A 22,289-nucleotide genomic window follows, 5' to 3' on the forward strand; every position below is an offset into this window, starting at 1 on the left:
TTTGTTATTTAATTTAGTGCTTTTTGAACCGAACGTGCGGGCAAAAGTTGTAGTTATTATATGAGTGGGGTCTCCCTGAGTGCTTTATTCCATAATACAGCCTTATACCATACTCCCTCTCCTGTTACATATTGTTTCTTTGTCTTGACCTTTATTGCATGCATGCGTTGGTGGGGGCGGGTGCGGCTGCATGGGTCGTGTATGTGATTTTATTTTATTTTTTCAATTTGAAGGTAAAGTACTCAAAATATATTTTTAAACAAATAAGTAATTATTTACAAAATTTTAACATCATTGTTTCAATAAGACAATAATAACTTATCAAGATTTTCCACTCTAATCATAGTAAAATTTTGGTTAACTTAGTTTTCCCCCCCTCTAATTTATTATTTAGGTTAAATTTGGTCTTTTGATTTTTTTAGTATAATTGAGTTCTCAAGTTTTTTTTTCAATTTGATCCTCTAAATTTTAAAATGGATTCATTTTTTGAAAAATGTGCATTTGATGATGGTCTAAAATCACTTAATGACGATTTTGAATCGCTATAAAGTATGATTTTTTATAATTTAGATTGATAGACTAAATTGAATCAATTTAAAAAATTAAAAGATCAAATTAAACAAAAATAATTAAAGGATCAAATTATATCTAAAAATAAATTAGAGAACTAAAAAATAAATTTAACCTAAAATTTTCTTACCTAAAAAAACCCATAACCTATATATGCTAAAAAATGACAGTTATAATAAGGATAATTTATCAAATTTGTTCTTGAAAAAAAAAGTAAGACATTGACAAAGGGGTCTATGAAAGATAAGTTTAAATTTAATCGTTAATTAAATGGGTAAAAATTATGACAAATCAAATTTGTTATACAAATAATTTAATACTAAACTGGTTCTTAAATTTTACAATTTAATGTCAAATTGCTCTTCAAAAAATAAACTTATTATCAATTTGATCTTTGAATATTATAAATTAATAATAAAATGATCTCACAAATTTAACGATAAAACTAATTTATTGTAATTTTTGCACATTCAAAACTATATTTATATTTGTTTCATATTTTAAGAACTAATTTATCACTACATTATACTTTTGAGAACGAATTTGGTTGTATATCCTTATAAAAAAAAAGGATAAATAGAGTCTCTAGCTCACTCTAGCCACGATGATAATTTTTTCTCATTTACGGGCTTGACCACACTCGGTAGCTATTATTTGTGCAATAATGTCGTAAGGTGTTGCTGTCAAAGTGAATATTATTGGAAGAAAAAGGCTGGCGTGCGTTATTCGGCTTCACATTAAAAATTGGAATTTAAAAGTCACTAGAAAAGATTAAGTATTCTGGTTAGGGTCACGACTTGATGATCAGTTCAACATTTCTAGTCTATGAATGCCATCTTTGTCAAAGTTATCGACAAAGAAAGATAAATATATAAAAGAAACCTACATAACCTGGCATTGACTTGAAGATATCCCATATGTTACATGGAAGGTGAGATATGGGTTCAATTTCTTAATATGTAGGGATAATTTTGGTTCATTATTCTCTGCCATCGTATAACATGATTTTGTTGTATTCACGTATATATGATTCTTTACTAGTCCACAAGGAGGAGATTGTCAAAAGAAAATCCATCTATATATCTTTTATCACGTTAAGTGGCACGTCCAAAGCCATATATTGAGTCATTGACTTAATTTTCCCAACTTGACTAATTGGCTGAGATTTTTTAATCAATATGATGGTTGTCGCTTCTTCTAAATATTTCGGACTTGATATTCTATAAGATAACTATTTTAAAAATTATAATAAATAATTTTAAATTATAAATTATACTTTAGATTTACAGTGAATCATTTGAATATTGATATAAGATTATTTTAAATTATTGATATTTTTTAAAAAAGATTATTAAAACTCAATTTAAGAATATAAATATAAATAACAAAAAGTTGATTAAAAAGAATAGACGGTTAAAAAAATCAGTAATATATATATAAAGATATATAAAAAAATTAAGATATGATTAGTATATATAGTGGGAGTAGTGTATAAAATTTAAATTTTAATGAAAGAGTAGAGGAAATATTAAAAATATCTAAATGAAAAAATAACAAGAGTCAGAACAAGTTGTATATTTTAATTTATAAACGCTTATATTAAACAGAGAGTAATTTTATTATATTGCTTATTTTTCTGAAACAAAATTATTGATTAAATAACTGAAATTAAACCATTGATGCTTTATTATTTATCGTACAATTAATTTTTATATTGGCGTTCCATAATTTCATTGCCATATTTTCATTTTTGCAAATTCCGTAGTCCTACCTTACTAGTTCCTTACTCTCGAGAAATAAAATAGAATATAATTGATAAGAAATATTTAAATTAATTTAAAGTAGAATGCTAGAGGTGTGAAACTCATACTGTTTAAAAAAAAAACTTTTTTTCCACTTTATTTCACCCCTACAAACACACAATAAAAGTCAGATTTTAATCTCATTGAAGCTGTAATTCAAGGAAGTACAATAAAAATTTAAGGCAATGCCATGGGGTCATGTAACATGCTCGATTTCTCAAAAAGAGTTATAAAACTATCCATCACATGCGTTAAATTTGTTATACTTTAATTAGAAGCTTCGGGTTTAAGATTTTGAAAATATAACTATGTTAAATAGAAACACTCCTACAGAATGAGGAATGAAAATTGAAGTAGTTAATTACAGGCAGATTAGCCAGGTCTCATCAATTAATCAACATGTGAAGTCAGTGAAGATGGTCAATTAATCTTTTCTGCTAATTTTGATATTGTTTGTTGGTTTGTGTATATGTCAGTAGCGGCATTTCATCATTTCGCATGTAGAATAGACTAGAATTATTAGATTTTAGAAGGAAAAAATAAACGCGGCGCTAGCTTAACTATATATCCACAGCATCATTTCTTCGTTGAAATATAGAAATTAAAGATAATACTTGCTCTGATCTAGATTCCTTTTTTTTTTTTTTGTTTTCTCATAAATTATACTCCGGGACAAACAATGTCAATCGATCTGTAGTTGCTCACTAATTTCTCTTATTCGTTTATAGGTTAAATAACAAGTTAAAAGATTGTCCAACATTATATTTTAAGGAGAAAAAAGTTATATATACTACAATCTCTATCATGTGAGATAAATTTATTAATTTTAATAATAATTACTTTAAAAATCATATTAATTATGATTTTATGATTGAATAATAATATAAAATTTTATATTATCAGTGCATATCATTAAACTCATATTTAAAATTAATTATTGTCTTTCACCTTCCTTTCTGTTTAAGCTTAACCTTAGAGTTGTAGTGTGTAATATGGATGGCAGCAACAGCATGGAATCAGGGTTGACATAGAGGGATGATGGGATGACACGATCCAGTGGAATTAGGTTGTCTTTTTAAAACTTCAGGCCCCACTCTTCTAGTTCCTAACGACCGTGATCATATAAAACCGTGTTGTCAACTAGGTTGACATGACTAAAGGCCATGTTTCGATCCCGTTCCCATGTTCACATGTTTCTCAAACCTAGCTCTCTCAATTAGTAAAGGGTAACAATGTTAATGTTTCTATGAAAAGAAGTGATCAGGAGGATAAAAGAAAACAGAAAAAATAAGATTTTTTTTATAAGCAAATATACTATTTAAAGAAAATATAATACAAAATGATCAGTACAAGATGTACCAATTTAATTTACAAAACCTGATACACACCTTCTCTAATCACAATACATTTTTTACTACACTAAAAGCCTAGCTAGAGAACAAAGTAGTGCATTTGCTTAAGTGTAGTTCTTAGCCAAATAAACTGAACCTAGAACTTAAGGATAGTATTATCATATTATGTATCGGTACCCAATCAGGTTTCTACAAATTTAGAAAAAAAAGATATTTTCAATTCCATTAAACCGTATAAGCGCTGCATTATTAAAGTTAATTAGAATGAGAATATATAAATCATGTCTTTAATAGCACTTGCTCCTGCCTCTATTTTAATGGTTATTAATTATTGTAATTTTTTTTTTTTTATCTATATACACTTTTCTTATTCTAGAGGAGTCAAATTCTTGATTATGATATTGAAAATGAAATTTTGGAAATTGGAAAGGAGATTATCGTTATGTTGGCAAACTTATGGATTACATTTATATTTTATTATTGATAATCATGTTTGAACTGATAAATAAATGGTAGAGTTAATTCTTTAGATTGCTCGTTAAGATAAAATACTTTTAGGTTAATTAATTTGCGTGTTTAATGTAGAATTTTTTTTCATAATTTTTTTTAGTTATAACAAATTTAGCTCATCGAATTCAATATTTAAATTACATTCAATTTTTGTTATTATATTTAAATTTTTATAAAGATATCTCACTATGTATTGTTGAGATTAATTCATTAATTAACCTCTTACGGTATTGTTGCACCTAGGATGATTCTAGAAAATAACACAAATACTTATAAAGAAAAAGATTTGGTGAGCAGTCACTGCATGTGCTATGATAAACCTAAGGAGAGAAGAAAAAAAGAAAAAAAAAAGGTTTGATGGAGGATTAAAGATTATGATATAACAGGAAAAAATAAAATATTAATAAAAAATTTAAATAAAAAAATATTTATGTATTATTACTCATTTAAGAAATAAGAACACTACATAAATAAAAGACAAACAGTCCCGTTCTATAAAAACAGTGAAAAGTAGACCTAAATATCTCCCCACATTCTCACTCTTTGTATCTTCAAGTCACCCTCTTATATATTTTCAAAATATCATATGCATATTTATTCTGGATCTTTCTTTCTCAAGTCTCACTCTATGGTAGAATAGAAGGAGGGAGCACTATAGCAGTAGCACACGTTTAAAGCCTTTTTAGCTAACCTGCCACACCTCGTTGTTTCTTCACTCCACATATATATATATATATATATATATATATATATATATATATATATATATATATATATATATCACTACAGTAAAAATGGAAAACCATCACCAAATATTGCAACAACCAAACCGTGAATTTACCTTACTAAGATCCACCGATTTCCTCCGCCAGAATCTCAATCTAGATCCCCCAACCGTCAACACCGGAAAACATGTCGATCCTTCCATCAAAGAAGTGGATTTTTTCTCATCAAGTTCATCACCACCAAAGAACAGTGGCACTTATAACTCGAGTCAAGAAGAATCGCGTGATCGTCGTACAAACATGGCTAAAGACGATAGATCACCAACTCTTTTCAATGATCAGCTCGTAAACGTAAGTTCTCATGTTATGACTACTCCACTTGTGTATGCACTTTGGATTCTGAATCTGTGACCGAATATTAATTCTTTTTTTTATCTCGTGTTATAAACAGACTGCGCTAAATCTAAGTCCGGGTGCTGGGGTGTCAAGATCAGCAGCAAATGATGAAAACCTTAAAACTTTGGTTTGCATCATATGATCTATGTATGCACCTCAAAATTAAGGAGACGCTTGAAATTGAGTTTTGATTTTTTTTTTTGTTTTGTTTTCAGCTGAATACACTTCAAAGGGAATCGCTTAGATTACAAGAAGAGAATTGCAAACTGAGAACTATGTTGGACCAAATCACCAAAAACAACTACCAGTTACAATTGTTCATTGCTTTGCAGAAGCAAAAGCAGTGTCAGGTAGCTAGGTTTATGTATATGTTGAACAGTTAATCATATGTCGTTTAATTTCATTATATTATACATCTAGGGCAGATGAGATCGACGTTATTCCCACTACCGAATAAAATAAAATAAAATGAATATCATGATCAATTAATTTTTCTCAGTATAACTAAAGATACATATTCTGCTGTTCTAATTATATAGTCTATATATAATATCTATTTGTGTTTGTCTCCTTTGTATACTCACCTCGCTTTTCTATCTTGCTTATTAAAGAAAAATATGGGGCAGAGAGTTGCTAATGAATTAAATAGCTTTGTGTTCTCTTTATTAATTCACCCGGCCCATATTCTTTCATATCCTACAATACCTTCAGTCTTTCATATCTTTAACAGCTTAAACCTGTTACCCCCTTCCCGAATATGAAACATTCACTTTAACTGTGATATGATTAACATGTGTGCAACCACAGGTCACAGAGCTGGCTTGGTCCTCACATATGAAAGTGACTGGTAGATATATATACACATATATGAACTAAGTCTGTTTACTAAGTTCAAACGGCGGATATTCAATTATGTTCAAATCGGATAATATCTTTTGACCAAAGTAGAGCTGTTTAATTAATAATATACGGTCTGTTTTAGTTTAAGAATTTCTTGATTCTGTTTTTAGTTTCTAAATGAATTTTTGTTTGATTCAAAGTCATTATATTACTTGCCTCATTATTTTCATTAAATAAATGTTTAATTCAAAATAATTTTGATTTTTACTGCTTGATTTATGCTTTTGAAATATTATACATGCTACACGTACAAAATTAAAGTCCTAACAAAAAAAAAGTACAAAACTAAAGTTTGATTACAATAAGGCTCCTAGAAATGCTAGCAGTAGCAACGGGTTAAAGTCTTTAGTTGGAGGATATGTTAAACAAAATGACTTAATTATGATAAGTTTGATGAATTTTATTTACATGGAAGTTGTAAAGAGTAACTCCTCAAACAAGAATAACACACATGAAATGTGTAAATAATAGGAACATGTTGTTTTTTTTAGTTTTATGAACATGTCTTTTTTTATGATTTCATTTTATTTAATAAAAAGTTCAAAAATAAAAATAGTATTTTAGTTTCATACATGAAAAATAATTTAAAATAAATAAAAGTAGTAGTTATTTTAAAATAAATAGAATTTATATAAAATGTATAAATATGTCTTATAATAAACTCAGCTATTATAATCATTCATCACTATCAACTATTATAAACTCATTCATCACTATCAACTAGCTTATCCACTGTCAATTACAAACTATCAACCTAACCTATGTGTGTATGGAACAGAAGGTGGAGACAAATTCGATGATATGTGGCCAACATTTACTGGACCCACGACCATGCACCAAATTAGACGCTCAAGTTGCATCATTTCCAGATGATAAATCTGGTCAACAGGTATTGATTTTTCAATTTCCTCAAACAATTCATAGGTAATTAATTATTAATTATATATAAAAAATGGCCATCATTTGACTAAACGTAACATTAATTGGAAAAGCAGGGTGATCCCGTAGAAGATGTTCTTGAACAAACGTCCTCACACAGTTGGGGGTCATCCAAGAGCCCCACCTTTGAAAAATCCAAGCCTAGTGAGCTTCCTTTCAAAAAAACCAGAGTTTCCGTGCGTGCAAAATCAGAAGCTCCTTTGGTAATGATTAAATTTATTTTAATTATATGTCTTAATTTATACTATTGCATATTATGTAAATTGATATAACGCTACTTAATTAAATAAAAATTTCTCCAGTTAAATCTACTAATCCACACATTTATATGTATATAATGAATGTGCATTAATTTTCAGATTAGTGATGGATGTCAATGGAGGAAATATGGACAAAAAATAGCCAAGGGTAATCCTTGTCCCCGTGCCTATTATCGTTGCACTATGGCCGTAGGATGCCCAGTTCGTAAGCAGGTAACAGTAATTTTCATTTTCATCTTTCTTTTAATCTAAGGGAGATACTAATTAATAAGATGACAATAAGTTGAGTCAACTACTTAAAGTTCAAACTTAATTTGTAAAAAAAAAGTACACATAATACATGTATTTGTTCAAATAAACCAAATTTAAGCTTGAGTTTAGCTTTGTTAAATTACATACATGAAACCTGAATTTAACTTGCTTTACATATTTATGACTTGATTATTTTATTTATTTATCAAATTTTATTGTAAATTAAATATTTTCATTAAATTAATATTTAACAAGTGTCTTAAAACAAGAAAATAAAATAAAAATAAAAATATAATTTTGTATAAATAAAGATGAATCACAAATAGGAGATTTGTTAATTCGAGCTAACTTATTTAAATAATTAAAACTCAACTTTAAACTTAAAATTATTTATTTAATTTAACAAACAAATTTGATTACATATTAATTTAATGAATTAAATTCGAATGATTTATAGATAAATCAATTTATTTATATTTTTGGAATCCCATAATATCATGGATAGGTAAGGAATAAAATACCTATTTAATTTGCCAATTTTCCTAGTCTTTGTTTCTTTTTTGTTTACTGGTTAATTTTCTTAATGTGAATAGAATTATAATATGCCATGGTTATGATTGTATAGGTGCAACGATGCATGGAGGACAAGACGGTGTTGATAACAACCTATGAAGGCAATCATAACCATCCTCTTCCACCCTCAGCCACAGTCATGGCCAATTCTACCTCAGCAGCTGCAGCTATGCTCTTATCTTCTTCATGTTCAATATCTAATACCGAAGCACTAAGTAACACTGTAGGAGTATTCTCTTCCATGCCCTACATCCCAATGGCAACCCTCTCAACATCTGCACCATTTCCTACTATCACCCTTGACATGACCACCAACCCTATGCAACTGCATCGGGAAACTTCCTCTGCCCTAACATCCCTTCTTCCATTGCATGCAACTTCTATTCCCCAGCTACTAGGACACCCTGTCATCTTCCCCCACAAGATGCCACATCCACTAGGCCAACAACAACAACCTTTGTTTTTGAATGAGACGATGAGTGCAGCTATTGCTTCGAATCCGAATTTCACTATAGCATTAGCAGCAGCTATCTCATCAATTATTGGAGCTCCTAGAGGCACTGATGGAAACAACAACAATAGTAGCAATGGCGGAAGTCATGTTCTTCCTCTTAATGGGGCATCTATGTTGCCTGGATCCACTTAGTTTTCACAATTATCTATACACCACATATCGAGTCACCCACTAGATAGAGCATATATATATAGTTTATTCTTAGGAAAAAAAATTGTAACACAAGAAAAAAATGAGAGTCGAATGATGATTATTATATAACAAAAAATGATTGGGAGTGTGATGGACAATCAGAATAAGAATGGCCAAAATGGTTTTGTTACCTAACGTGTGGAAGAGTTGGTTAGATAATTGAAGCACAAAGATCTATTGATCTATAGGTCAAGGAAAATGAACTCAAGATGGGAATATATTCAAGAGGATGCCTAATAAATTATTGACAAACTTTATGAAGTGAGATTAAGAATGTTTATATCAAGACTCTTGGAGATAACTTTTCATTACGTTTTATTTCCATTTTCAATTTCTATGAGATGTATAATTATAAATGCTATTGATTTATGCTTATGAGGTATTATACATATTACACGTACAAAATTAAAGTTTCATATACAATAATAAATTATCTGTCTCAAAAAAAAAAAATTGTCTGTCCGGACATTTTGGCCAATTGTCTAGACTTATATAGTCTTCAAACCGAGGATGTGTGAAAAAAAAAAAAGCTTAATTATTGTAATATACTTCTTATGTGTAAGCAACAATAACAAGTTGGGCAGATGTTATTTACATAGAAATCACATAGAATAACAACTCGTATATATTACTCTTCTGTTCCAAAAACATATATGTCAAAAGCATGTTAAGTTTTTGTGTTTGGTTTTCATGTTTTCATAGGCTATTACACCAATGGAATAAGATCTAACCTAATTGATGAAGAAATGTTTAAGGTTAGTGTACACTCATTAAGAAGCATGTAATAAATATAAAATATTATTATATTTAGTATAAATACTCTTATTTAATATGAGATACAAATGTGATTTATTGTTTGTTGAAGTGCTTTTCTTAATAGACTGCAAGTATAGTGATCTCAAAATCAAATATAACTATTTTAAATAAGGGTATATGTAAAAGAATAATTAATGAAACTTGGAATGTGTAAAATATCAATAGTTTTGAAATAAAAAGAAATCGATATTTTGGAAACAACGGAAGTACTACTTTTTAGAAGAATTAGACATACAAATTCTGTAAATAATAGGAACAAGTCATTTTTTTTTAATGAACAAGTCATCTTATTTTTATAAATTTTTATTTAATAAAAATACTTTATATATTTTTAATATCGTAAAAGGAAATATATATATATATATATATATATATATATATATATAAAATATTTTCATAAAAATTTTAAAAAAATCAATTATTGAATATATTTTTTATTTTTTATTTAGATATTTATGGAATTTTTCCTTTTTCTAATTAATACAAATTAATAATACATTACACCCCATTATATTTCCGGACGAGATTTTAAGGTAAGGAAGTTAATTCGAATAATAAAAAACTATAAAAACTAAATATGGATAATCAAAATCAAGAGTCAATGATAATGATATATATATATATATATATATATATATATATATATATATATATATATATATATATAATTAAGTTTTTAATTCTTAAACTTCTAAAAATTTCAGTTTTTTATTCTGAACAAAAGTTTAAATTTATTATTTTTATTTTTTGATGAGATTTTAAAAATTAAAAATTGAATTTTTCAAAAAATTTGGGACTATAAATATTAAAGGAAAAAAATTAAGAGACATTGATAGTTGAATGAAAGTTTAGAGACTAAAAATATTAATAGAAAAGAGTTGAAAGACTTGATCAGTCAAACAAAAATTTAGGGACTAAAAATTAAATTTTAAAAAATATTAGAAATTAAAAACTTAGTTAACAAAAAAGAAATCGAGAGTCGCTGTATTTTTATTTTATTTTTACTTAGGAAGTTGGATGTGAGAATGAAGGCGCAATGGATTTTAGTGCCCATAGGATAACAAGGCCTGAAACTGGATGGTCCCACAAACTTTGTCTTTTTATTGGTGTCCGTTGGATGAGGAAAAAAAAAAGAGAGAGAAAGAGGGATTAGCATCCAATGGAGGCTGGTTCAGTTCAATTTTTGAAAAAACAAAGAAAGACTTGACCGTTGATGAGTTGGAAGAAGCAACTCTAATAACTCACATTTCATTACCACTTCCATTCTTTAAAAGTTTACATTACCTTATACATAAGCTAATTTTAACATAAGGGAGAAAAGCTTTATTCATTTTACCTTCTTATTATATCTTCTTATTGAGAAGATTGTCTAAACAAATTCTTGTTTTTAATCCATTAAATCTAACTCTCCTGTGAATCAGGTGAAAAAACACAGTAAGCACTGCAGGACCTGCAATCGCTGTGTTGAAGGGTTTGATCACCATTGCAGGGTAGGTAGTATTATGTTCAGTCATTTCTTATTTCATGTATTTCTTCTCATCTTTGGTTATTGTGATAATGTGATATAAATATATAATTGCCATCGCTTGTCTCCAGTGGCTGAATAACTGTGTTGGGAAAAGGAACTACACAGCCTTCTTTCTTCTCATGATTTTCGTCTTGTTAATGATCGGTAATCACTAGTGTATAGACTCTTCCAATTTTAGAAACCAAAATAGCAAGTGCTTCGGCTAGGTTAGTTGAGTTGTTTCCAACATTGTTTGTTATGTGTACAGCTTTTGATTAAAGGAGGGACTGCAATTGCTATATTTATCAGGTGCTTTGTTGATAGGAGAGGAATAGAAAAGGAGCTTCAGAGGAAGCTTTATGTAGATTTTCCAAGAGGAGTTCTTGCCACCATATGTGTAAGAGCTGTCTGAATCAGTTTTTCTGTATTCTCACTATTCTGTGCGAGATTTGAATCTAGGATTTAACATTGCATTTGATTTTCTTTCAATTTTCATGGAATGCTGCAGGTGTTTCTTCTCTTACTGACAGCTTATAGTTCAGCAGCACTGGGACAGCTGTTCTTCTTTCATGTAGTTCTCATACGAAAGGTAGTTTTGTTTCCTGTTTTTGAAACTATCAATGATCATATACTACTATGCTTTGATATTTAAGACAAACACACATGCTATTAAATCAATAATAATCAGTTTGCGAAAGTGCTTTGCCATCAATTTCTAGCTATGTCCTTTTATTGGAATGTCCTTTGCTATTGAATCCTGTTGTATCTGTTATTGATGAAAGGAATGAGAACCTATGACTATATTCTAGCCATGAAAGAAGAGAATGAAGCCATGGAATTGGAATCATTCGATGATTCTGATTTCTCTTCAGATGAGAGCTTTGATTTTGACTCACCTGAAAAGCCAACACTAATGTCAGGGTTTCTATGCAAAGGAAACCAGGTAAGAATCAGATAGATTGCTTGCTTCATTTTATGCCGTGATTCTGACTCAACTAACAGGGCAGTTTGTTTTGAGCTTCAGAGCTCACCTAGGTTGTCTATCAGGATTGAAGGAGAAACTGAACCTTCCCCCTCCCCCTTGATCAAGACAAAGAAGTTCCATGTAAGCATTAACTCACAAAGTTGACCAGAGAGAAAGCCCTACTGGCAGCTGAGAAGGCCAGGGAAAGGATTATGAGAGAAAAGCCAATGGGTGAACATAATTCATTAAAACCTCTTCCATTGGAAACAAAATGCGGACCATTGATGAATACATATAAAAATATGGACACTGAAGATTTTGGCTCAACATCTTTTATAGCAAAAGGCAGACTTAACGAATCACCAGGAAGGTTTTCAAGCCCAAGAAGGAGATTTTCTGCTGGTTCACCAACGGTGTTCTCCAGCAGCATGATGGCATCTCCACATCACAAATATAGAAGCAGCTTCGACTTGAAATTAACTGGTGTGTCCAGGGAGCTCGAAACACATATTTCAAGGCAGGTTCTTTGTTCAGTGATCAGCAAAGATGATAGCGAACCATCCCCAAGATAAGCAATGTATTTTAGAAGTTAAGATTCTCAACCTTAGAGAAAGAGTTGTTGATATGTCCATTTTATCATTGATTCTTTATAATTTATACATGGGATGGTTAATCATTATGTTATATGGATTTCTGTTTAATTTTTATACATGTAATTTATGTTCCTACTAGCCAATGAACCTGTAAGTATGGCTCATTTGATCTGTTAATTCTCATATAAAGGCAATGCAATCATGTTCTTTTCCCTGCTATCCATTATTATTCCAATTTTCTAGTAAGGCAAAGTTATTTTAAACAAAGCTTATGTACTCATTTCACTTCTCAGCAAGACAAGTTCCCAAGAATAAACAAAGCTACATGAAAATGAAACACAACCAACAATAATCATGCTGACATGCTTAAGAGTGAAAGATGGGAAATTGTTTACATTTCCCCCTCTCCCTTGTTGAATTCCTTATTCAATATAATAATATCCAAGTAACCTCAGCTCTATCAACAATCAACGACGTTTTTTGTCTTTATTTGTTTTCAATCAATGGAAAAAAAAATTGGTTTTACTTCTCCAAAATAATAAGTAGCTAGGAAAGCAAGACACGAAATCATTCATTTTCATATTTCTGATAAATCACTCAATTATTTGTTACTGCACACGAGTTACAAGAAACAATCATCTCTCGGTATCATTCTGCATACAGACAACAGCAGATCAGCAACACCATTCAACTTCCGTTGGGTAAAATTTGTTCTGTTGAAAAAACCCGCCAATTAAATTTCAGCTATAAGTAAACTTTGGTAGCTTGAATGTCTAAACTCCATAATTATCAAGACAGTAACCAAGCACCCCAGTTTTGATTACTCAAACTCTTCAAGTGGTTTGGTAAATAGTAACAGTCTGAACAATGCTCAGGGAATATTCTTTCTTTGAGAGGCTCACAAGCTTCTGGTGAAACCAAGTCAGAGAATCCTTTAATGTAAGAGCAGTTCCATGGCAATTTTGAGCTCACATTAAGGGTGATGTTTGATAGGCAGATATTGACAAAGTTGTCACCTTTAATACCCTGTATAAGGCCGGCATGTTTGACTTTTACCCCTATCACATCCTTGATAGTAATCCTTTCTATTACCGGTAGAGCATCTGGGTCATAAGTGTCATCAGGATGTTCTCCATATAAACCAGTAAACCTAATAGCAATATCTACATTAGCCAAGATCATGTTAGAGATATAGACATTTCTTACATAACCACCCCTTCCAGGAGAAGTTTTTATTCTAATTGCACTATGTGAATCAAAAATGTAAATATCTTCTGCATGAACTTCCGATACTCCTCCAGACATCTCACTTCCGATAGCAATCCCTGCACTCGTTGTCTTCCCAATGAGCCTGCGGATGTTAATATTTGTACTGGGTCGGCCAAATGAAATGCCATATCCATCCCATCCACTTTTGATGGAAATCAGATCATCACCAGTGCTTATATAACAGTCTTCAATGCATACATTGTCTGAAGAGTCTGGACACAATTAGAAGGTATATATGAGAATATGATTAGTGTTTTGAAAGAAATTTGGTAAGGACACTGGTGCAGTTTAAGTGTCAAGTAGAGGGCACATAAGTTAACCCGGACATGAAAAAACACAACTACAGTAGGAGATACATATAGCTTTATTTCTATGAATGTAAGCACCACTACCAACACAATAACAATGATAGCCTAACCTGACTAGGTGATGAATGTATTGCACCACGGTTTTAGAAATTTAGACTTCCTTTGGTCAGATGAAAATTTCCCTTTAAAACAAATCATGACAAGAACTTGATATCACACTAAGGCTATGTTTGGTAGAGGGATGAATTGAGATAAATTGAGATGAAAGAGAGTGTAAAAGAGATTAAAGATTAAATTAAAATAATAGGTAAATAATAAAAGGAGAAAGTAAAAAAGTAGAAATTAAGCAAATGTCCATTTTACCCCATTTAAAGAGTGCATGTTTCCTCTTAAAGATGCCATGATTTTATTTATTTTTTAACTAATTGAGTACTAGTAGTCGATTATGTAAATTACATAATCAATTATGCAACTTCATCTAATGTCACTTGAAAGAAAGTCTGAATGAGAGACAACCTAATCGACTATGCTATAAGCATAATTGATTATGTTGTCACTAGCAGAGAAGACACGAAAAAAAAAAAAAAAAGCAACATGAGGGTCTTCTCATCAAGGTCAATTTTGGCAAGTGCATTAGTCTTTACTGTTCTCTCTCACCAGCCCTTACTTTCACTCCCTTTCATCTCAAAATACACTCCATTTTTTAGATGAAAGTAAAAAAGCATGGGACCCACCTTTTTTTTCAAAACTTTCATCTACCTTTCATCTACCTTTTTTTTCAAGCATACTTCTCTACCACTTTCACCTCAATTCAACTCAAATCACTTTCAACTCTAATTTATTCCCTTAAACCAAACACTACCTAACACTGGATTGTTGAAAATCAATCTAGAATAGTTATGCATTATTGATTACACAGGGTATGACTTTTTGGCTTAAGGGAGAAAACTCACCTGGATTAATGCCATCAGTATTTGGTGAACTAAGAGGAGCAATGATTGTGACGTTCTGAATTGTTACATGGCTGTTCATCCAGAAAAACAGTTTCAGATCTCCCCCTAATCATGCAAGCTTCACTATTGCATAATTTTAAAATGGTAATTTAAGTGCATGAAGTTCAGCAAATAAGTATGGATAAATTCAATCCTTCTTAAGGGAACAAACCTGCAATATACAGGGTGAATAGTCCAAAATGGTGAATTCAAGAAAGTTACATTTGAGATGAGAACCCCAGTTGAATTCATCAACTCAACCAAATGAGGACGTGTATAATTCAGTGTTTTGTTCCAAAAATTGTTCCACCAGATACTCCCTTGACCATCTATAGTTCCATTGTTACCTTCATTGGGATACCAATGGCATCAATAAATTGAAATACAAAAAAAGATTTTTTTTTCCACACCCATTGCAGGTGCATACACCTTGGGAGGGAAGAGAGAGATAAGAATGAAAGGAGGAAAAATAATAAATATGATAGGTGATGTAGTATGGAAAGAAGAGAGAGATAGAGAGAGGTGAAAAGAGTGTCAAAATTTGGGTGTGATTGAAATGTATGTAGAGAAGATAATTCCCCATTGAATATTACCAACCTGTTATGACAACATCAGTTAAATTGCACCCATAAATGAGGCTTCTATGCCTTCCACCAGGCAACTCCCTTCCACGACCATATGATGGTAGAGGATCCACAACTGGCCAGTCATCAGAGTTCTGTAACAAACATGGTATGGCATTTATGTCACATGCTACATATCATAATTGAGACAGCAAGGTCAACAGATTAAACTACCAGTGTATAAAATACAAACATAAATAGATTTCTTAAGCCAAAAATTAAATAATAAGAAAAATCTTGCATTGCAAATTAACACACATATATAGCTCAGGAAGTACCTATTGTTAATTAACTATAATAAAACACTGCCAAATTGATTAATATGCATAATTGTGTCTATGCTGAAACTGACATTGAATTATGTCATAATTACATTGCAGGCAAGCCAGCAAAGCAAACACCCATTTGGCAGATACGCTAATTTCCCTTTTCCTTGCATTTCACCATATTATTTACAATGAGCAGATTACCGTTGATCCAAGAATTACTGCATCGTTGTCCAACCACAGAGTTAGATGGCTGATGAGATCAAAGCTTCCAGTTAACCACCGGCCAGCTGGGACAAAAAGTTTGGCTCCACCTTTGTCTGCAAATGAATTTAGGTAGAAAATGGCATTCTGAAATGCTTTTGTATTGAGAGTGATCCCATCGCCAACAGCTCCAAATTCAGTAATACTGACACTGTGAGGCCGGACTTCATTCAAGTTTATCTGATTGCAGCATGAGCTGCTCCACACTGTCCATGTGCTACAACTGAACAATGCAAGAACCAAAAACACATCCACCAACTGCAAGAGAAACGTGCCACCATCGGTTAGAAGTGTCCTCATTGTGGAAAATATAAATTTCTATAAAACCATAAGCAGCAGTTCACATGCTACTTCAACTGCAACGAGAGCAGTACCTCAGCAAGCAACAATAATATGAAATTACAGAACTATAAAAGCCTGATCGAAGAATTTCAAATTGATGAATGGAAAATCTACTCAGATCAGCTACATTTCATCAAACAGTTAAATAAGAAAGAAAACATTTTCAAATACCAGGAAAGCAACAGAAAAAAGTAGAAAACCAAAGATCAATCAGTTCTGATTGACCACCTCTTCAAGCATGAGTGATAACAAGTAACACAGATTAAATTACACTAAGGTAGACAGCGGAGAATCCCATGAATGCTGTTCTTGATCTGTGTACAAATTTTGTTTTTAGATCTTACTACTCCACCCAGTACTACACTAAGCTTGGCAGTGGAAACCAAAAAGTAACATTGGATTGAGACCACTCAAGGGGAAAGGTAGAGGGAATAAAATGCAACAAGCCAATAAGCAAACACAAACTCACTCACAGTTGAAAGTCTCTTCATATGAGTGAGATCCACTTGTCCCTTTTGACCAGAGGCAGAGCTTTTGAGCCACCCTCAATGACCAATTTGAAATCCCTAGTGATGGAAAAAGGACCAGAGAGAGAAGAGAAGCTTTGGTTTATTGATCAAAATGGTGAGGAAGAAAAGAGTGTGATGCTGATACAGTGATGGTGATTGGATGGGTCAATTTGGGAACATAGCAGCACCACCCAACCCAAGTAAAAATCCTTGACAGGGACTGTTGATGCCCCTAAAAAATTAAGCAGTAGGACCCCCTTTCTCAGTATGTCTCTCTATCTTCTTCCAAACTCTTTCTTTCTTTCTCTCTCTCTACCATTGTGGAAGAAGCAACTAACCCAGAAAGCCACCAACAGCAAGCAATGATTTTGAAGACATAACTCGCTACGAAGAAACTGTTGTAATCAGTTGATCGCGGTGTCTGGTTTTGGGTATTTCACCGATGATTATTCCATTGCTGAAGCAGTGACGCTGACTTCCTAAAAAGGGGAGAAAGAGACACAAACAGAGACAATTGCAGAGGCTTGCATGATGCACTCACCACATTGTTCGCGTGTTTCTCGGGAAAACCTATGAATGAATCCGTGATTTTGATCGTAAAACAATTTCCAGTTCGTACGTAATATTTGATTTGATCAATCTACCTTTTCAAACACTATGATCAACGGCTCCATGTGATTTAATTCAATTGATTGAATGATATAAGTTGTTGTAATACTTTTTGTATTTAATTTAATTCATGTGAATAAAAAAAATTATTGCTTTATATAAACATCGGATTGGAGCGAGATGAGGTTCGTTATTTATTGGTCAAGCTGAAAATAAGAAATGAGGTTCGTCGTTTATTCAGTGTCCCCATTCCAAGATGATAATAAATGAATGTAATTAGCAGTTCATGAATCATGATGAGGATTGATCAGGACCATCTCACCCTGTTCACATTGCTGTTACAGTTATGTGCTTCTTGGAAGATGTGGAAAATGAAAACAAACTAAGTGTCTTCCATTTGTAATTAGAAATATTGTGATGTATATTTTATGTAAATTAAAAAATAATAATCTTGATTTATAAACAAAATTACTTTTGCCTCATACATAATTTTATAATTACAATTCAAATATATTCTAATTCCACCTTCACAAAGTCATTTTTGTATAAAAAAATGTAATTGATATAATAAATTATACAACAAGGAGAGAAAAAAAAGAAAAAATGTGGAACATCATTTAATAAATGATGTGATGAACAACAATAAACACAAGAAATTATATATATATATATATATATATATTACAACTGTCAGTTGTCACATAATTATTTTTTTTTTAATCAAAACGTTTCACTTTTTACTTTTTTTCACTTCAAAAATCATGCATTTCACGGGTTCTAATATTAGTATATTATAAATCTACTTTTGTAAGATAGATTTGAATTTTTATTTTAGAAGAAACGTTTTTCGGGAGCTATTCTTTAATGTATGATTTTAATATTAGTATGTTTTCAAGAGTTTTCTTTAATGTATGATTTTAAGATTTTTTTTTTCTATTGAAAACAATCTTGTTAAAATATAGGATGATTATGTGAAAGAAAAATTCTTTTAAATATTTAACACAATTTTTACTTAAAACTTGAATTAAAAATATCATTAGATAAATTAGAACAACCTAACAACAGTTAATCCCATGCTCGACAGTACTTCCATACTATATGTTACGAATGGTAGAGTAATCTATTTTATTTTGTATTTTTCGTTCTTTTTTCTTCTTCTTCTATCCTTTCTAGTTTCCTCCATTTTCTCTTATACCGAAGACACCACAAGCATGAATCAAATCATCAAAGGGAAGATAAACAAAACAACCCATTTCGGCGTAATACACTTGCACTCCATTAGGACATTGTTGTTATTAAATCAAATATAATAAAACATAGGTACGATAAGCTATTCAGACAAAGTTATTATTAACTTGGTGGACTCACACCACATTGCAAGGATTGTACAGGACGAAGGTAACGACGTGCCCTTAATTCATTAATAATCAACATAAATATCTCTATTCGTTGATGTTTTCCATAAAATATTCAACATCTTCAAGCATTTTGCAACTGTTTTTTCCTATATATATAAAGAACAAAAGAAAGCACTATTCAATGTGCATCTCTACTCGTAGATGAGTCCGACATGCAAGGGGGTTGATTAACACATGTCCATCTTTTTGCATGGTGCCCCTTATATTATACCTCCACTTCAAGCATATGGACGGTTTCACGAAGGTGATTAGATGCTGGGTGGGGTCGGATTTCCCATTGTTTTTAATTAAATTGAGTTCAGTCATATTTGTTAAGATTTTTTTCAACTTATCACTAACGGGTTAAATTTGAGTTAAACATCTAATTAGTAAAACTGTTTTGATCAAAAGCTTAGTAATAGGAATTAACTTTCTAATTCTATGATTCTTTCGTAGAAGAAAAAAAAATGGTATCTTGCTGTTATATTTAACAAAATTTAAGATTCCCAAAGTAATGTCTAAACCCACTGATAAAGAAAAGTTAAAGTTAAAAAATTATGGAACTAGTAAATAGAATATGATTATGTTAAAAATACATGTTAAATTTATGAGGGGATTTAAGTCCAATTTTTATAAGACATATATTTTTTTAAGAAGCTTAAGTGTATAAGTTTTAGATCATAGATTAAACTTATAATTGATACAAAAGATTAAAACTTATAAGTTTATGGACTGGATTAGGTTTATGATTGTCACTAATTTCATCAGTTTATTTTAAGAGAAAAAAAATTATGTATTAATGGTATAAATTTTTTTATAAAATCATCAAATGATAACTTAAGTTTATTAAGTTTTAAAAAAATTATCTAAAGTAATTTAAATAATAATTTATAATTGATTGAGAGTGTAAAATTATTTTATAACATAAACATTAAAATTCTTATTTTAAACTTTTCTTTAGTTACGAAAAATGCGTTTTAGTTTTTAATTTCTTCAATAAATAGATTTGTTTTAGATTTTCCAATTGCTAGTCAAGATTTTTTAGGGAAAAAAAAACTAAAGAAAAAGATGCATAATGAATAATGATATGTATTTAAATACTAAATAGGTCTTATCCAAGACTCAAGTCTGAATAGGATCAAAGATCAATAAATCAAACATTGAGATTTTCATCCCTTGGATAAAAGGCTAATCTATCTAGGCTGTATGTAGCTAATAACAACAATAGCCTGTAAGTTTACTTATACAATTCAATGAATTCAACATCTATTAAAGATACCAACTCTGTGATCAATCCAATCCATGCAGTATGAATTAGTCTGGCATTATTAGCCTTCCTTAATGTTCAAATATGGATGAATGTGGGGCAGTTGGATTTGTCACGTGGCTATGCTTTAGAAGGTAAAGTTCACACATTTACTTCTTTCGTTATAGCAATTTTAAGTATTCTTCCTGTTATTGTGAATATGATATCTTTTTTACAAATGAGAACAATGAAAATAGAATTAAAAACTCTACATGAATTATTTAAACCTCTTAGGCCGATCCTAATAAATTTAGTCAATATGATAACTTGGAATTAATTCAGATTTCTAAATATAGAAACTAGGATGTTTGTATGAACTTGTTTAGATTATTTTTTAGTAGACATGTTCAGTTAATTATAAGTATGATTCACCTAAAAAATTATTAGGTAGTTTAGAACTTTACTTGTCTGTAATCTCAATCAATCTTTACATAACATTATTAAAAAAATTAAGTTATGAAAAAAATAATAACACTTAATAACATGTCATATAGAGATTAATGGGATCCTGTAGTTTAAGATTACCTAATAATTTATTTTTTGGCTTTCTGCTTCTAATAAAAACATATTTGACCTGACTTATTTTTTAAGATGGATTAAGTGCATGCTTGAATATTCGTTACAAATAAACATTGGTGCTAAAATAAAGTTTGCAAAAAAATCCCTATCCTTTCTTTTTCGTTTAGTTTACCGTGGACCCATTGAATTTGATCTTGAAAATTGTGCACATCAAGGCCTAAACCCTAAATCTTGCAAAAAAATCCCTATCCTTAATTGGCAGTATTCAATCCATGACCAATTTACTTAGACGGACTTATTTTAGTTTGTCAAAAAAAGGACATGAAATGGGGCAAGACATGTTAGCCCATGGTATCAATATTTTATTTTTTTATTTTTAAGATAATTAAAAGCAATAAAAAAAATAGTAGAGAATTTGGGATACCCATTGCAGTGTTGTGTTTATATCTAACATTTTAAGTTAGGAAGATAATCAACTATAAGTCTATAACCATTTCTTGCTTCTTTTTTTTTTTTAAAGAGGCCTAGGCCACACTTTCCTTTTCCACTTGGGCCCATTTTTGTGGGCCATGTGTGGTCCCCAGTCCAAGCCCCTATCACAGCGCGCTAAAAACCTTTCGAAGCCCAAATCTATTATATGAAACGCGGCAAGAAAGAAAGTAGGGCTCTATCTGTCATCGCTCCTGAATTCTGAGTTCAGCGTTGAAGTGTGATTAGAACTTAGAAGCATCAATTCAAGGTCCAACCTTCGACTCTGGTACGTTAAATGTTGTTTTACTCATCAGTTTCTACGGTACAAGCTATATATTGTTGAGATATTGAAATTTTTTGTTCTATTTTTGTTTTCAGTTTTCACGTTTTCTTCAATATTACAATTAGCCCCCATATTACTCAGTTCTTTATAGATTCCTTGTTGTAATACAATCATACTCGAAAAAAAAATTAACGCCATTTCGCCGGGCTTCCTAATGAATAATTATTGTTAGAGAACTTTTTGCATTGTTGGGAACGGGCACTTTA

The 22,289-nt window shown here is 30.8% G+C and overlaps 2 protein-coding genes and 1 pseudogene across 6 annotated transcripts; 2 read left to right on the forward strand and 1 right to left on the reverse strand.

Moving 5' to 3' along the window:
* Nucleotides 1-4,344: 4,344 nt before the first annotated feature.
* LOC100785933 (probable WRKY transcription factor 47) lies at nucleotides 4,345-9,271 on the forward strand. Of its 4 annotated transcripts, none has more exons than XM_041010098.1 (7): nucleotides 4,345-5,310; nucleotides 5,411-5,482; nucleotides 5,571-5,705; nucleotides 7,037-7,144; nucleotides 7,248-7,397; nucleotides 7,554-7,667; nucleotides 8,332-9,271. In XM_041010098.1, the coding sequence occupies exons 1-7, from the start codon at nucleotides 5,029-5,031 to the stop codon at nucleotides 8,923-8,925; spliced, it is 1,455 nt and encodes a 484-aa protein (XP_040866032.1). In that variant the 5' UTR covers nucleotides 4,345-5,028; the 3' UTR covers nucleotides 8,926-9,271. The 4 variants fall into 4 exon arrangements, with proteins under 4 accessions (XP_040866032.1, XP_040866028.1, XP_040866033.1 ...); XM_041010094.1 differs by having other exon boundaries at nucleotides 4,346-5,310; nucleotides 7,034-7,144; XM_041010099.1 differs by having other exon boundaries at nucleotides 4,346-5,310; nucleotides 7,251-7,397.
* A 1,781-nt stretch (nucleotides 9,272-11,052) lies between these two features.
* LOC100786445 (protein S-acyltransferase 18-like) lies at nucleotides 11,053-13,084 on the forward strand (annotated as a pseudogene).
* A 355-nt stretch (nucleotides 13,085-13,439) lies between these two features.
* Nucleotides 13,440-18,275, reverse strand: LOC100786985 (probable polygalacturonase). Of its 2 annotated transcripts, none has more exons than XM_003519683.5 (6): nucleotides 17,403-18,275; nucleotides 16,528-16,845; nucleotides 16,032-16,152; nucleotides 15,607-15,781; nucleotides 15,396-15,466; nucleotides 13,440-14,346 (listed from the first exon to the last, which is right to left on the reverse strand). In XM_003519683.5, the coding sequence occupies exons 1-6, from the start codon at nucleotides 17,418-17,420 to the stop codon at nucleotides 13,655-13,657; spliced, it is 1,395 nt and encodes a 464-aa protein (XP_003519731.2). In that variant the 5' UTR covers nucleotides 17,421-18,275; the 3' UTR covers nucleotides 13,440-13,654. The 2 variants fall into 2 exon arrangements, with proteins under 2 accessions (XP_003519731.2, XP_014619579.1); XM_014764093.3 differs by lacking the exon at nucleotides 17,403-18,275 and adding an exon at nucleotides 17,158-17,184.
* Between the last annotated feature and the right edge of the window lie 4,014 nt (nucleotides 18,276-22,289).

This window comes from Glycine max, chromosome 2 (genome assembly GCF_000004515.6).
Source record: "Glycine max cultivar Williams 82 chromosome 2, Glycine_max_v4.0, whole genome shotgun sequence".
NCBI classification, from domain to species: Eukaryota; Viridiplantae; Streptophyta; class Magnoliopsida; order Fabales; family Fabaceae; genus Glycine; species Glycine max.